Raw genomic sequence first — 17,852 nt, 5'->3', positions numbered from 1 at the left:
TGGCACACTGATAACGGTTTCTTGAAGCACACAATTTAATTCACTCTCAGTAACAATCAAAATGGAGAACTGTTTTCAGACTTGACAATCATGGTTGACACATTTTCGGGAATCACATTTAGAGTTCACACAGATACAATTACCCAAAATAGTATCATTAAGATACCCTAAAGTCAGTATTGTGTGTGGCCTCCACAGGCTTCGGTGAAAGCGGTGCAACATCTGTAAATGGATTGAATCAGTCGGTTGGTGAGGACCACTGGCTCTTTGGTCCAGGTGCCGTTGTCGACCTTGGTTGGTAGTCATTGAGTCTTCTTTGAATCTCTTCCCAAATGTGTTCTTTTGCACGTAAATCCTAACTGAATGCCAGCTATTGTAGGGTTTGGATGCCATGTTGCCTTAGCCAGTCAAATGTTGCTGTCACAGTGTGGGTACGAGCGTTGCTGTAACGTTCAAAATGTGGTACAACGTGAGGTTTTGTGTCTTGGTCAATATAGCGAGCAGCTGTTACGTCAATTCCTCAGATTCCTCATCCTGGACCATGATTCTGGAACACCACAGTGCTTGGACCACTCAACGAGTTCCTTTCAACAATACACTATTTGAAAACATTTCCCATGCCTTCACCATACTCTCACTCTGCCATCGACTGTCGAAACACAATCTCGGCTTTCAGGAGATAACAGCACAGTTCTCCACTGTCGATAACGTCAATTTCGATGCTGAGTTGCCCACTGGAGTCGATTTTGGCGGCGATTACCGGTGAGGACATGACTACGACATGGTCTGTGACAGTAGAGGTTTCTTCCACGGAAAGGTCGACGTACTGCCTCGCGATCGTTACTGTTGGGTCTGTTGTGAGTCACGGTGTTCTAGCGTGCTTTTTCCGTGGTTCTGGGGAAGACATCTTGCAGATGGTTGCAGACAACCTGTCGGTCTTGACGTTGTGATATTACTGCAGGTCGTCCACTGCATGGACAGTCCTGGATGATGTTAGAGACCTCGTACTATTCTTGCAGTGTGTAGATTGTCCTACATTGTACACTGAAATGATTGGCAGTGTAGTCAACTTGCAATAGTCAGGAGATTTGGTTCTTTTGATCTCACGTAATTATTGCCATGACGATTGAGTCCAAACAAGCATAATTTCAGGGGCCCGTTTTCATTGGATGGGTTGCATGTGCATTGTCATTTTCACGAATGTCATACAGAACCTTTTACCACGGCTGCCTTTTTAGGTGCGTTTGGTCGGTATACGTTTTCATCGGATAACACACTGACGTTGGTCATTTGGGATTGAAAACCATGTTAACAAAACGATACAATCATAAGGAAAAGTGCCTTTTGCAGGAACAAAACTGTATGTTTCTTTTGTGGTTCATATATTCAAATTTCTTGTCAGAATATCCGATAATTATTAGGAACAAATGTAATAATTATTGTTAAGTGACAGATGACCTTCTATTTCATTGTTAAATATAAAGACAATACAAAATTACCTTTCCTGAGTGATCAGTGTGATTTCCCTTAATGCCAGCGTCGACATTGACCGTCCACTCTCACCTTCAGGGCTCACACATCTCACCGCTGCCATGCCGACCGGGCAAACTATCGCGTTGAAATGAGCTGTTTCGGAAATTAATCCGCATGTGCTATTAAAATATTACACTAATCACCTTATACATGAACAGTTTACAACATCAGACCGAACCAAGCAGGAATTGTGGATACTCGCGACCTGGAGTGAATTTCACGATCATTGCTTGCTGAAGCTGAGACAATGAAGACGGATAGGAGAGAGATGCCAGAAAATGGATTCTTAATTAATCATGATGTTGGAATCCATTCACATGATTGCAAAATTATGTGCAATAAGCAAAAGTATCAAAACTCGACCGGGCATTTAGTATAAGTAAGTTAGATTCATGGTTTCCTCGGTACAGCGGTCAGTAGGCTTCTCTTTGGAGGCCCTTCACCTAAAACAGCTGTATATTGACCGATACACATGAATGTAACTAACAAATGCCCGTTTGGCAACGAAACAATAGTCTGTATCAAATCATCCAACCACCGAATAAGTAAGTTATTCATTCGTAAAGTTTGTTCTTATCTTCCTCCACATGGCTGTTGTAAAACCTCATGATATTCTTTGAGATCCTGATAAAAACTGGCAGGCTCGATTGTATCTATAAACTCGTGACATATAAAAACAAAAGGTTTGAGCTGCTGGAATGTTGTTCGCATGAAACGAAAGCTGACTATTGGAAAATTGAAACCATTCCTTTTGTCACAGAGACTTGCGGATAGTTCTTTGTCACTGAATCGTTAGGCATAGATCTGATTATTAAAAACAGGGGCGGTCTCACTGGGCGGTTTCCCAGGTAATAAGTACGAAAAGTGTGTTAACAATAATATCGTACATAACCTTTATGATAGAAAAATGTACTTTTGTCGGGCAGTATACAAATTTAGAACTTTAGTCATGGTTTGCTTCTAAATAACACCCAAGGCGCTATTTTGTAGATAATGTAAGCACACGTAACAACTCACCAGTGTGAAAATTAGCCATTTCTCTCAGACCTGTTTGGCTTTCTGCTCAAAGTTACGTTCCCGATATTTGTTGATAATCGACCGATATTTTGTTAACGATTATCGGTTCCAGTGGCCTATAACAATACCACCCGTAGTGACAGAAATATATAATGTCAGTATGGCTTCTGTGTTGTTATTTGATTTTGAATGTATCATCATGTATTCGCTTACGGTTAATTAGCTACTAGAATTTCCCACGCGTTATATAACCAAGCCAGTCGGACAACCAGGCGGCCCATCACATGAAAGCATGACTGTTTTATCGTCCTTTTAACAAGGCTTTGATATCGCTTCGTGAACTAGTAGAACGAATCGGGGCCAAACTATCACTTTCAATGCACGTGGTAAGACATTCCATGATCAAGTGACGAATTCCATGAGTATGTAACATCAGTGCAGTGGATTACATCAGTTATAGTTGGTACTAGTAATGCGGATTACAGGTGGAAGGTCCATCTGTTAACAGGACAATACGGGTTGTGTTTAGACTCAAGGCGCGGCAAGTATGTGTCCTCTGAACCATTTTCAATTCTGCTGTACACATTGAGAGAAAAAACATGGTTGATATCTACATTGTATCACTTACGTTTGACTGGTCACTTTCAATGTCAGCAAAATGTCATGCTGAAAAATAAGGCGACAGGGTCATTTTGCGGGGATGCATTTGGTCCTATGATTTTTTTTTTTATGTTAATTGATATAAATGCACGGGCATTACATCTCATACCCCATTTCGAATGTTTCTAGTGTTGGTGAGTGTAATATGTGTCATCACAATTTGGAAATGATTCAAAAAGCCATATTCAGAATTTCGCTTAAATTGTAGAACAGTTTTGTCGTCACGGGGAGGAATTTGTCCCCAGTAGTCGACAAATATTTTGGATATCATATATTGGGCGTGTCTCTGTTGGATATATACATCTTAAACTATCCTAAAGATAAACGATTGGAAATTGCTAGCTGCTCGGATAGCCCAAGAAGGAGTATAGGGCTTGACACGTGTTATGCGAAGGCCTTGGCCACCTATTTCACGCCTAGGCATATGGTGAGGTGAACTGATCAGTTCTACTGTGTGTTCTTGCATATAATCCACATCCCATGCATCTAGTGATGCATTTGTAATGAGAATGTTATGAACACAAATGTTTTGCAACAGAAGCAAGGTATCAACATGGTGATGTTTATATTACCATTAACGAAGGTCAAGGTCACTTGTACCATGATATTTAGACCTGATCGTGTCTATGACGAGGTTGTGAACTTCAGCACATTCCTGGCCACATATAAATAATGAAACATCTGATTAGGTGACATTGCAAGTCTATACTATTAAACGAGAAACACATATCTCTGTTGATGTCTACATCTAGAAAGAGTGCGCACCATTTCCGTCAAAGGTTGCTGACTTACACTTCATTGAGGTAAATTTGAATACTAATGATAGCTTGAAATAGAGCGATTAACGTTTCGACGCTTTTTACATGATCGTCTTGTTACTTATATTTATCGTGTGCATTGACCACGATAGGGCTCTACATCGTGAACCAATTTTAAGCTAGTAGTTTTTGTCAGAAAATCAAATCATGTTTTATCCTTTATGTGGTGAGAACAATGCGTACATGTACAATGTTGAGTATATTATCAACGTTATCGATTCAAATACGTTCTATATAACGTGGATCTACTTGACTGGAACTACGAAAACTGCATAACGTGCGTAAGTCAAGGGAAAGATGCGTTGCAAACTGAATAGGGATACCAGTGCCATTCTTGATGCATTAGTCTCATGCGTTCAGAAAGTGTCTTTGTGTCCAAGTTCTCAAAAACCCTATTTAAAATGTCAAACCACAAAAATTATATTTGTGTATAATATAACATGGAAACATGAATCCTGCCCAAACCCATAACTAAATTAAAAACTGATCCCGCTCCACTCAGTATCCAGAATCAAGTATGACTACATCCTGAGTAGTGTCTTCGTTTTGTATAAATACGATATTGGATATTTTAGCTGAATATACTTAAGGCTTTTATGTGCCTTGTGGTTAACAGTATTTTGAACAGTATAAAATATATATGTTTTAGAAATGTATGAAATGTGGCTAGCAAAGACAGATATAGCTTGAACATTGATCGATAAAAAGGTGAAAATCATAAACAGAATGCTGACGTCGTGTCAGACTGTGTCACTCTGAAGCTTTATGCATAGATTCAGATATAACCTAGACAAGGAGGTTTCAATGCTAGCGTGTTCTGTTGCGCAACTAACCAACAACACGATGTCCTTATGACTTTTTAATTCCTAAACAAACCTGCATGTGGTTGAACTGCGATGCACATTTTATCTCTGACCTGCTGGGAAATATCGGATATATCACCTTTAAATCCATTATCATATCTCCCTAAACAAATTCTAAAATAAATATTGATAACATTTTTTCTCCTAACTATACATAATTCAAGGAGCAGCCTCACATAAATCCGATAGTCTTTCCTTGTCTTGGGTTCATAGACTTATGAAAATACTGTTTGTCTACAACCTAATTTCGCTCGGTCATGCACACATTGACACACAACACGTTGTTCGATGTTCGGCAATGGTGGTTTTGTTGAAGGAAGTGCAGCTGACAGTGACTGTCTCTCACCCGAGACCCGTCTATTCTGCGTGGTATTTGTTGATCTGCGTCAGTCTGCTCCTGTCCTGCGTCTGCGTTTTCTGTAAAAGCCTTCGTTTTCTATGGATAGTCGAGGCGTGATTTTCTCTCCTCCTGACACACAAGTTTTATTAATTCGTTCTGGTAAATGGGGATTGTCCAGTACATTATGTCATGAAAATCTTCTGGCGCTTGGACTGCGATACGTCACCTACAGTCTAGTCATCGAACTGAATTGGTGGCACTTGAAGTATAGCCGTTGGCTAAAGTCCCTGGACGGTTACCCATAATGGACCTTCTTATCGTCTTTTTAAGGGAGTGATTCAAATTATATTACACTTGTATATTTGCTTCAGTAAGCAAAATTGATCACACAGTTTTCCTGTTCCAGCACACACCATCGAAGATATACGTGACTTTAGTCATGCTGGTCTCACCCTTTCCCTCGGTAGCTGTTCGGACGTGTTTGTGCATTAATGCATATTTCGGAATGGCTTCTTTGAAGTGAGCGAGAGAGTAAAGATTTTAACTCACAATGGCAGTATTTCAGCCATAGAGTGGCACATTTAAGTTATAGATTTATAATGATGGAGGATAAATTTAAAAAAAACAAAATGGCATCGGACATTAAAACCAGCAGATTATCACAGAGTGAGTGAGTGAGTGAGTGAGTGGGTGGGTGAGTGAGTGAATGAGTGTGTTGGGTGGGTGAGTGAGTGAGTGAGTGAGTGTGTGAGTGAGTGAGTGGGCGAGTCAGGATTTCAAGTCACACCGGCAGCATTTCAGCCACACCGCGATTGAATCAAGATATGGATTTATAACAATTAAAGTTACTTTTTTAAAAAATATATCAGCATTTATATCACCATTTCAGATGTCAGCAACTGTCGAAGAATCAAGCCATAAATCAACATGACACATACACTACTATTAAAGACAGCAGTAGGTTTACATTTATTTGTGAATTGTTTTAGGACTTACTTACCACTTCTTTGAGGAGAACAAATTGACATCAGTACAGATTTACAGAATGGAGGAGATGAAGCGATGCAACCACAGGGTCCAATTCGTTAGTGAGCGTAAAGCGGCTGCTGCCATTAAACACGACATCATCGACGTCTTACGTGAGCGTAAACCGGGTCCATTATATATTTTTTTCTGAATAACCTAAATGTGTTTTATCTTTTGAATATGTATGAATTAACGGGCAAGTGGCAGGCATGGTATAGACACAATTTATCCATTATTGTGAAAACAAATAAAACGAACAAACGTTTTACTTGAGTAGCATTGTGTTGACATGCAATGTGTCGAGTTTTAGATCATCTTTACAAATATGCCCCTTAGCTATTGTGAATCTTTCATGGATCCATTATGACAATTCTGAATGGTAATTTTGATTCGATCTTGCTTCATAATTATGACGATGACAAATATGGAGTTTTTGGCAGGTAAGATTCCTGTGTCGTCCAACCAGTTCCACATCGGGGACTATGGAGTGGCGGATGCTTCTATATCGATGGACGTAATACAAGCCATGTTAGGTAATTATCAATATCTATTGTCTAAACCTCATCTGTCTGATGTTACAGGTGTATTATAAATAGTGTTTTTCGACGTGTTATATCCTGGAGTTTTGTATGTGTGTTTTTCATTGTGCTATGTCCCATACTGAATGCAGTCAAAACTACAGTCACAGGACACTTCAGTCGAATCTTCTTACCAGTCAGAAAGTGTATCCCAGATTTACAAATGCCTTGTATGAGACCACTTTTTAAAATGACATCATTTATTGAAAAATATAAACTAACTGTGATTATAAGTGACTAGTATGATAATGAAAGCTATGATATCCATACTGTTGAAATTTTGTCATATATTCACCTTTTTCAAATCTATAATACTTGTAGTCATGTTGAGATTAAACCTTTTGTTCTTCTCTAATCAGGAAACACATGACGGTATGTGTTCTACATCCGGGATATTGCTACTAAGATAGTACAATGTGCTAAATGTGTATTTTCAACAAAACACTCAAAATAATGACCATGAAACACTGACCTTCACTAAGGTCACAATGTCTGTGTGCCAAGAGGAGATTGTGTGACACGCAACGGAATTGCAGACTGTGATATCTGTGTGCAGTGTGTTACCAAATATGAACTTGTTAACTGTGTAAATCACGCGAAGTACATGTGTCTGCATCAGGACTTAACTATTAACTTTTGTAGCCTGAGGGACACAGTGTTCAGGATTATACTATGACTTCATAATTACGTGAATGTATACTATAAGTAGCCTTATATGTACATTTAAAATCAATAACAGTGATAAAATGTATTAGGGTGCCACTTCAGAATGCAAAGCAGTAGTACATGCGCTGACCGTTAAGTCTGTTGTTTCAGTAGGTCTGTGTGGTTTACACAGACGTTTGTGGTAAGATTAATGTACACGTACTTGTGCTGTCTCTAACTGTTGGTCACGTAGCCAGGCCCCCAAAATAGGGAAAATGTGGCGACGTTCTGGCGACCGAACGGATGTGATTTTTGACAGTCAGAAATGACTAATCTTTGATTCAAAACCGTTTGTCACCAGCTACCCTGCGTGAACACCGAGCAAGGGGGTTTCAAGATGCAACAGGCTATTTCTGTTGTGAGGATATTTTGACCGATAACTGGCTGGTTTAATTTAAGAAGTGATAGTTCAGGAATGTTCAGAACATGATATAAAATCATGGACAATCATAGAATGTATATGCTCATCGTAAAATATCGGTTAAATGTCAAATGTAACAGAGGGCATTTGGAAGAAAATATGAGTTATAGATAACACGTTCATGGCAATTCTACCAAATTATGTTTTTTCTAATTCAGCTATATCATATGAAGATCACTTATACGTTTGGTATGCATGAAAGAAACATTACAAGGAAACAAATATTGGTACTTTGTATTTAGATTAGTAAAGCATTACATAATACCTATTCAACAGCGACAGCTCCATGCTCTAAATGGTATCATCGATACCAAATATGTCAAGATTCTGTTGCATTATCATTAAAATCAAACCACACAACAGAAAGCTCTCAAAGTCGACAAAATCATTTCCATGCTCATAAGAAATCTATTGTGTTGATTTTTTTCCATCACAAGGGATAAATATTTCAAAGTACCAATGAAGATCGATACTTTTAATAAGGTACATATTATTCATTTAATACTTGAGTTTTAAAGGAGGTTGAATTAGTCGATAAATTGTGATATGTATTGCATTTTAATTTGTGGGAATAAATTGCCGACTTTGACTGTTTGTGACATTACCTTCAAACGCGTAAACTTATTGTCCCCCTGATAAGGCATTTCCTATGAAATGATTTCTCACTCGAAATATTGTTTAATCACACAGTATGTGCTTTTTTAAAGTATGGCTAATTTTGACTATAATCGCCAATGTGTATTTGCGGGATGATGGGATGATGTAAATCCAGCTAAGGTCCATGTGATTTACCTTCAGCGGTTGAGGAGCTATATATAGCCCATATTTATACTTTCATGTCCGCATTTGAAATCAAATTTTAGAGATAGATGTTATTTTTACCTCTGAATTACTGTTACGTTCTAGTTGGTTTTACAGTACTTCAGGGACAATTCTTTATATTATACATGCATTTGTGGAGAATTTACATTTTGTTTTTGTCAATATAAGGCTGATATATTGCTCACTCACTTATTCATACTAATCTATAGTCTATAATTATGTCTGTGATATTCCAGTTACTTTTAGTGTCCTTCCTCAACAGGTTTCAATTATGACGTATTGTGACATTAAAACATGTTAATATTCGCGATGTGGCTGAGATATTGCCCATGTGACTTAAAATCTTAAATCACTCACTCACTCGTAAAAAATCTTTGCCCAAAACAGTCGATTGTATAATTGTGATTACATCATGATCAGATATCACGGCTGTATGATGTTGTTGTAAACAAATTGGGTCTGAACCAGACTATCCAGTAATTGTGGCCATTCGATACGATGATATCGATACCATGTCTCGACGAATCACTATGCAATTGAGATGACACCAGGTGTAATTATTTTGTTGAAGATTGGTCCCTCCACAGCTGAAATGATATGTTGTATCTTCAGTGAATGAGCAATATTTCAGCTAAATGATCTAGCCTGCTCCAGGCAATCCAGTGATCAACAGCATGAACATAGATTTACTTAACTAGACACGTGTCAAGAAAAACAGCGAGTCTCACCATCCTATCCCTTTGGTCGCGTCTTACGATATACATGGGCAACTGAAGATGAATTCTAACCCGGATCTTCACGGGTCGCTGCATCCTAAACATTTCCCTGCGCGGTGGTTACGCATGGTAAATGGCGACAACTGGTTTTATATCAAAGCCCAATCATCCCTGATTGTGAAAATTCCCATCCCATTCGACCGCCAGAACTTCACCATTCTAGAATAAGAGAGTGATAAGTATACACGTAAATGTATAACATGGGTTTGTGGTATCCTCACTATCACTCTGTATTCAATAGAGTATTCAATATTGCTGTTACAGTTATTTACAAATATATAGGTTCTTGACATGTGGTGATTTCCGATATACTCAAACTTTCAGTGTATTTTGTAATTGACGTTTCGTTGAATGCCGCTCACAAAATCCTTAATTATATGTCTTTCTGCTCTTTTTGTATCGGTTGTAGTTTGAAGGACATGGTTGTATTTCAGGAGAAATCCGCCGCCTCTATGGTGGCGACCTTGAGATCAGTGTCATGTATGAAGACACTTACAAAAATGACTTCAACGCGCTCTTTCACAAACTGTATGGTAAGTATTTTCTGGGTTTATACATGCAATAAACATGTGCATGTTCATGCCCTAGAGTGTTTGGTTGACGGTAGAACCACGTCAGTCCCGTGCGAGGCTTCTCCAGTGTGACTGGACATATTGACGTTGATTACGCACCGAGGACATGTAGGGAACAATTATCAGCTGCCATGTAGTGTTCATTCACAGCAACCACAACACCCACACAGTGACCACAAACACCTGCTTTGTGACCAGATAGAACATATATGTCATGCATGTTTCGCAATTGTACTCAGAACACTCATATGTCTAGATCTGAAAAAGAAAAAGAAAAGAAAACCCCGATGTGACTCAAAGTATGGTGTTATTCGTAGGTAGCTCATCTCGGCTGATTGTATCCTTCATATCTAGCTCTTGTGTTTTTGTCTTGACGTTTTACCTGCTTTTCTCCAACTATGATCAGGCCCATCTGAGTGATTCCATCTATTTCTGTTGGGAGTAAATCATCAGAAGGCTGTTTTGTCATTACTGAACGACATGACATCACAGATATAACTAAACGCTTTGGACAAGTTCCTTTCTTTAACGTTTGACAGTCCAGTCCAGGAAGAAGATAAGTAGTGAATCGAGGATTACGTATATATACAGGGATAACTACTTCTTCCAGAAACATCCTGTCCCCAAATTACACCTACACTCTGTTGAGAGAGAAATCGTAGGGTTCAAAATGTGGCCCGATTTCCCGAAACCAACGTAAGTCTGTCTTGACTTAAGTTTGAGTTGTTACTCAAATTTGAGAAAATGCATTTCCCAGAATGAAGTAAAATCAATATTAAACTTAAACGCAGTAGACAATTTGAGTTTAATGAATAGAGTAATTAAGTTGTTTCAGCATTCCTGTCTTCAAAATGTAGCTGAGTTAGAAATGCAGCTGTTTCAAATTGTCAACTCAGTTTGAAATTTGAGCAAAAACTGAAGTTTGTTTCGAGAAGTCGGGATGTGTTTTCACAGGAAACGTTTTAACGATCTGCGCTTTCATTCTAAATAAGGATATGCCCAACCATCCAATATAAAGATGTAACTGCACATAGGGAATTTTGTGAGGATGCCCAAATGATTAAAGTTTGGATTTATTACGCTTGTTGAGAGGTATCGGGGTGATAACGTTTGAACATGTTTGAAATCGTGGCTGAGATGGCAAGAGATTACGCAAATTATCTGCGGCTTTTCAAAAACACGTCATTTCATTTTATTCCACTGAATAATAAATGAAACATTCAGACAACATTAGGATATAAAGAAGGGTTTTATGCAATTTGCAGTGGGGAATGGAATAAGATAGGACACGAATGCGCACGTATGTCGTTTTAGATTACATTCTAGTCATATACTTTTGATCACCTTGAAAGAGGTAGCGCGTGTTCACAAATCTACACTAGCTAATAATTTGAAATGTCAATAAATTTTATGCAATGAATATATGTGTCAAATGTGAGCCTCGCTTGCATGAGATCAAAAACTATAAGTGGAAAGGCATCTGACACCCACATGATTGGTTAAATGTGTATGAGGTGATGCCGGAAACGTGGTAAATTGTAGTTTGAGTGTTTTCTCAGGTCCCGTGTGTGAACCCCCCAGTTATCTTGGCAACGACTCTCAACTTTTCATATCAGCATGTGCTACGAACTTCTACAAACAGTGCGTGCCCTCCAATACCATGAACATCATACTGTGTTTCATCGCACTGCACTGGCTCTCCAGGTAGATATAGCTATTCACACCTACCTTTCGCAGTGTTGTTGTTTGTACTTAAAATTGCAGCAGCGTAACTTATAATACAAGACGTGGATTTCTTGAAGTTGTCTGGATTTATTCCAGACCTGTTGACGTAAATGGCGACGTGACATCAGATCTCTTTCTGAACGCGATGTCCAGGGACGCTGCCAAGAAAATAGCAGCTGATGACTGGAAGAACTTCCTTCAGTGTAGGTCCAGAGAACTCATGAAAGGTACGGTGCCTCATGCATCAATGTCCCAGTCGTCTTTAAGAGCGAATAAAACTCACATATTATGTACTCTTTTAACCATTACACATGAGAGACGTATGGTATTATTTTGCAATCGTTGGTCGGCTAAACGTAGGTATTGAAGCCTGATGTCCTAGGAATGGGTGGCGTCACCTATATGATGCGTTTACATGTTATTCGTGACTGTGATATCACATATTTATGTACTAACTAGAGTCTACATATCTGGAAATACCATGCTTTACCAATAGTTTACACACTAATGGGCAGGTGGTCATCTTGTGTGTTCCATCCCCATCTACGATCCCGAACTGCTCTACGGTAATGCTGTGTCCTCGGCCGATGGCCTCTTCACAATCTTCAACATTATGCTCCGGAAGTACTGGAAACAAGGGAAGATAACGAAGGTTGGACAAGTCCTAGTGCTTGAGAAAGTCTAATAGCATATAACAAGTTAAATGTATTATTACGTATTCTGTATAATACGTCTAACGGCTATTTCAAGACAATTATTCATTTTGGTTAATGCTGAACACCAGTGAGTCCATTTGAAGGCGACGTATTTGTAACAGGTGTAGTCAGCAGAGGGTGTTCAGTGATTCACCTTGGAGTAGTTAAATGTTTTGAATATAACTAAGAAGCACACTTAGCCGCGTTTAGAGCGTCTTGCCAGTATAGTTGGCATCTATGATCTACCATGGTAAAGCTGGGAACAATCTGGTGCGCCTTCATACTGAGGACCGAAAATGCGGCCAGCTCAACATCCATCGTTAAAATTTGTTAAACAAAATAGCGATTTTTTTACGACTGGCACAATGGATATCTCAGCCACAGACTGAACAGCAGTCAAGACAATGTGATGTCTTGGTTTCATAGATCACAATCCACAACATATGTAGTGTGCAATAAAAATCACATCTGCAGTGAATGGCTGTGGCTTTCACCACTTGCCCCCTTTATCTACACAGGAATTGTTTCGGAAGATTTCTTTCAGCGTTTTCGTTTGCAGAAATGTGTAAAAAGAAAGTACCAAATCGGTCAATGTTGACCCTTGGGACTATTCAGTCACATGTTGTAGAAAAAAATGCACTATATCATATAAAGAACCTTGTACAAGTAGCTATGAAATGAAAATACATTTCACTTACGCTCCAAACGGTGTCGTTTTTGTGGAAGTGTTTATTAAGAGGTATGCAGAATTCATGTATTCCCCGGGTAACTAGTTCATGAGGAGAATATTCAGAAAATATCTACCGACTAGATCTCAAGGCAGATTATACCAGTAACTCCGATCTTGCAGATGGAGATGAAGAAGGCGGTATTGAATGAATACTTTAGAACAGTTCATGAAGTCAGACACCCTTTTGAAGACATTACATCGCCCATCATGACATCTGGGCTAAGACTGTGTCGACTGGAAGTTAAACAGATCGAATGTCAACATAAGACCACATGGAGGAACCGTCTCGTGAAAGGTACGTGAATGTTTTCCGTCAAAACTGATTTCACAAAAAGAGACGATTTTACGTGTACTTATCATCTGTATTAAAGCTTTCTGTAAACAATCGATTTAGGGCCAACACTCGAATGCTTGACATGATGAGCAAGCTTCTACTCTGTCAGTGACATAACCTGACCACATCCAGACCCCTAAGGGGTAAATGAAAGGTTTTGTGTGAATGGTTGGATATTGTGGCGTGCATTCTGCTGGTATATTTCTACACTGAGACTTCACGTAAAAATCAAAAAAAAATTGTGAAGCATACATGTACATGCTGTCGATACATAATGGGTCACGCGTTTGAATATGCTTTCAAACAGATGTTATTTCATAGGAACTACATTGAATAATTACCAATTTACCCTCGTAGACGGAATTGATGATCGTGAAAGATTTGCCCATGGGATGACGGAGATGATCCGTGTGTGGACACAAGGCACTATGGAGTCCGCCCTAGCAACGACCAGAAGAGGTGCTGAGAAAGACAACCTCCTTGACGACTTCTACTCCGATCTGAAACACAATCTGCTTGACTATAATCCTGAGACATTTAACAGTGAATACCTTCTGGCCTATGTGTTTATTGAGAAAGTATGAATTCAGATACAGATGTTCATTGATATGGCCTTCTCTGATATGACACACATATCTTTTTCACTACCGCCATCAGTTGAAGCTGAACGGCGAAACACGGTGAATCAATGATCTCCACATAATTACTCTTAAGTGAAATAGTAGACTTGTACCACTTGTATCACACAAATATACCATGTTCAAAGCTAAGCACTGTTTTCTTTTGGCCTCTGTCGCTGGAGATTCTGTAGACGTCCTGTGGATTGTTGTCGTTGATCTCTCATTAACCTTGCCACCGCTGCTGTGTTCAGAAAACAAGTGAACGTTTGCCATTCAAGCGGACAATTTATGCCTGTATACATGCATGATTCACATGCATCTCGACTCCAACTCGAATTATTCCATTTCCACAAACAAAAACATTTCTAACCTCAAACTCAAACAATACTTCACAGGGCAAAACCGGCTATACCACCACGATTCATGGTTTATTCAAACTTCACTTTCGGTTTATATATTTAAAAAAAATATGCTCAAATACTCTTTCAATCCTTGAATGCCATATCCAATATTACGACGTTTCTTTGACCCTTCAGTATGTTTATGTCATTACGTCGTTAATGCGGTTTTTCTCAGTTTCACTTCAACATACACATTGTTGAAATACTGTAACGTACCTACAACCGATGTCTATCGGTAGAACAGAAAACAAACATTTAGTTTCCTGCAATTGACCTGTCGCATTCGGAGTACCTTGACAATGCCTTCACCCGTTTCGCCATTGTTACCAGTCACATCACCCATCACGGCAGAAGATGGAAGAGACGATGCTAAGGAATATGGGGGACAGAGAAGGGCCAAAAATGGTGCTGAATTAGGGAAAGAAATCTGGGGCAGAGACAAACGAAGTAAGGAACACTGTGGAAGAGTTCTGCTATTGTTTTGTTTGTGTATTCGTTTGTTTCTTTCTTTGTTTATTGCCGCACTCAGCAATAGCCTAGCCTTGAGCCGACGGTCTGTAAATATCCCAAGCAATCCAGTGATCAATGACATGTGCCATTCAAATCAGTGAGCCTCCCTACCTGATCTCGTGACCAACCAAAGGTCTCGAACGGACACGATGTATGCCGACATTTTAGTGCAATTTTCAGATTAACTGAGAGTTTCGTGTCTCCTGTTTCCTGAACTGCCATGCTGCCATGATTTGTAAAGATGACCTAATAATGTTTTACAATGTCAAGCCACAACAACTGTATCTGGTTAGACAGGTTAAGATAACCAGGTCTCTGACGGAAGTAGACGTGGACGAGTGACATACTCTAATTACAGATTAGGATGGGAGTGCCGCTGTCACCTGTTCCATTGTCGTTCCTCTTAGTGACGACGTATGCATATTGTCTCTCGTGACTGTGTGTACATTTGGTATCGTTCAAATATACGTGTTCATCTGCATCAGCTAACAGCCAAAATGCTTATAGACGAATATACATGAAAAAAAATGCGTAAATGCCGAGAGAAAGGTCATAGGTAATTATAGGTCATGTCACGACAGAACTCACCTGCAGGTATGTTGAATCACTATGGGCAATATTGCCATCACATATTTTAAACCATCATGGTTGGTTGGCTTCCGTCACTGTAATATTGATGCAGTGGACACTCTCCGCTTGTGGGTCCATTGGACACTGTCTGGAGGACGTGTCACAGTCAGGGACAATCGCGACATGGGGCAGAACAGATGACGCAATAATAATAACAGTTTCATCATTGTCAATGAATGACTTTCTGCCGAGTGAGTGAGGTAAAATTTGTCGTCACATCGTCAATATTTCAGCCATACCGTGACGAGAACAATCAATTATATAAATAATAGTTACTGGAAAATTGGTAAAACCCGTCGAAACGTGAGATTAAATGAGAACTTATGATACTAAAAATATCCTTCATAGTTCGTGACTTGAAATAGGTATCTCTTTGTGCCTTTCTGAGGATAGTTTTGTTCTCAACCGACGTTTAAGACGGGGAACCAAATCAGTTGATCAATGGACTGATGACATTTCAGATGATCAAGAGAAGTGACCCGTATACGGTTAACAAAAATACGAAGTGATGAGTGTATATTGGATGAAGTCGATCAATAAACTGAAGGGCAAAAGAAACTATACCAAAATATTTGATGATGATGATATCATTTTGGATTCGCATCATAAGTTTTGAAGTGGAAAAAATCGCCCGAACGCAACTGCACTGGGTCAAACAAGGAAAACACGTGCATCATCCCAAATATGGACTTTATTGAACCTTTCACGTGACAATCAACATGCACGTGCATCGTGACAAGATGGCGGCAAACGGTATGAAAACCGTCCATTGGCAAGCCTTACACCAATGTTACACCGATGCACGTAACTGACATGCCGAGGTTAACTGCAGAACAGCGCGAGAGAGCAATTGGAATGATCCAGCTTGGAGCACGTCATGCACACGTTGCAAGAATTTTCAACTGCACCCGTACAACAATAACCAGGCTGCAAACACGATTACGACAAACAGGCACGACCGCGGACAGGCCAAGGAGCGGTAGACCTCGTGTTACAACTCCAGCCGAAGACCTGTATCTGCGGACCATTCATCTTTCGTAATCGTTTCGTGACGGTGACGTCGACGGCAGCAACAACTCTTCACCATGTTGTCAGCAGGAGAACTGTTTCCCGACGTCTCCGACGACATGGTATTCGAGCCTACAGGCCCTTCCGTGGAATAACCCTGACCTGTCAAGATCGACGTAACCGTCTCCAATGGTCAAGGAGATTACAACATTGGCAGAACCGGAACAGGCAAAGGACACTGTTCACGGACGAGAGCAGGTTCCAGTTGTATCGAGCTGACGGGAGAATCCGTGTATATCGCTGAAGGGGAGAACGGACGGCGCAATGATGTATCCAGGAGACGGTACCGTTCGGGGATGGAAGCGTGATGGTTTGGGGTGGAATATGCAGTGACCGCACAACTCACCTTGTGTTTGAACGAAACCTCAATGCCCAGGGGTACATCGACGTGCTTCGCCCTGTTGTCATTCCCTACCTCCAACAGAACCGACGAGTGCTGTTCCAACACGACAACGCTCGTCCCCATACAGCCGAGGTTACAAGAGACTTTCTAGCGGCAAACAACGTCAACACTTTGCCGTGGCCTGTCAGATCACCAGACCTGTCGCCCATTGAACACCTTTGGGACCATCTTGACCGGCAAATAAGGGCCAGACATCCACCTCCATCAAGAAGAGACACCTTGATACAGGCACTGGAAGAGGAATGGCAAGCCGTACCGAATCACGTCATCAGACGTTTCATCAGCTCCGTTCGTCGACGTGTTCAAGCGTGCATTGATGCCAATGGGGGGCACACACGTTATTGACGCTTTAACGAGGACAAATCTTCCCTTTTCTGAAGTGATATTCGGAAGGTTTGAGTTTGAAAGTTGACATTTTACCCCACTGCCATAATTTGTGTTCCTGTCAGTACAGTTTATGTCATTTTGATGTGTAACTTCCATTAAAATGTTGGCAAATAAATTCTCTTTGAATCCCACCTAATGTTTCATGTCAACATAGTTTTATGTGTCGTATTTCATGGTTGAAATGTTGGTATAGATTTTTTGCCCATCAGTTTATATAA

The 17,852-nt window shown here is 39.9% G+C and overlaps 1 protein-coding gene across 1 annotated transcript; it reads left to right on the top strand.

The window, feature by feature from the left end:
• The first annotated feature begins 6,276 nt into the window (after nt 1-6,276).
• Nucleotides 6,277-14,199, top strand: LOC137287931 (uncharacterized). Its single transcript, XM_067820331.1, has 8 exons — nt 6,277-6,370; nt 6,698-6,790; nt 9,994-10,092; nt 11,691-11,835; nt 11,953-12,083; nt 12,372-12,508; nt 13,402-13,576; nt 13,973-14,199. Exons 1-8 carry the CDS (start codon nt 6,277-6,279, stop codon nt 14,197-14,199), a joined length of 1,101 nt encoding a protein of 366 aa, XP_067676432.1.
• Nucleotides 14,200-17,852: the final 3,653 nt, after the last annotated feature.

This window comes from Haliotis asinina, chromosome 1, assembly GCF_037392515.1.
Source record: "Haliotis asinina isolate JCU_RB_2024 chromosome 1, JCU_Hal_asi_v2, whole genome shotgun sequence".
Classification (NCBI taxonomy): Eukaryota; Metazoa; Mollusca; class Gastropoda; order Lepetellida; family Haliotidae; genus Haliotis; species Haliotis asinina.
Note: the sequence above shows the minus strand (reverse complement) of the source record. Positions and strands in the feature narration are given on the sequence as shown.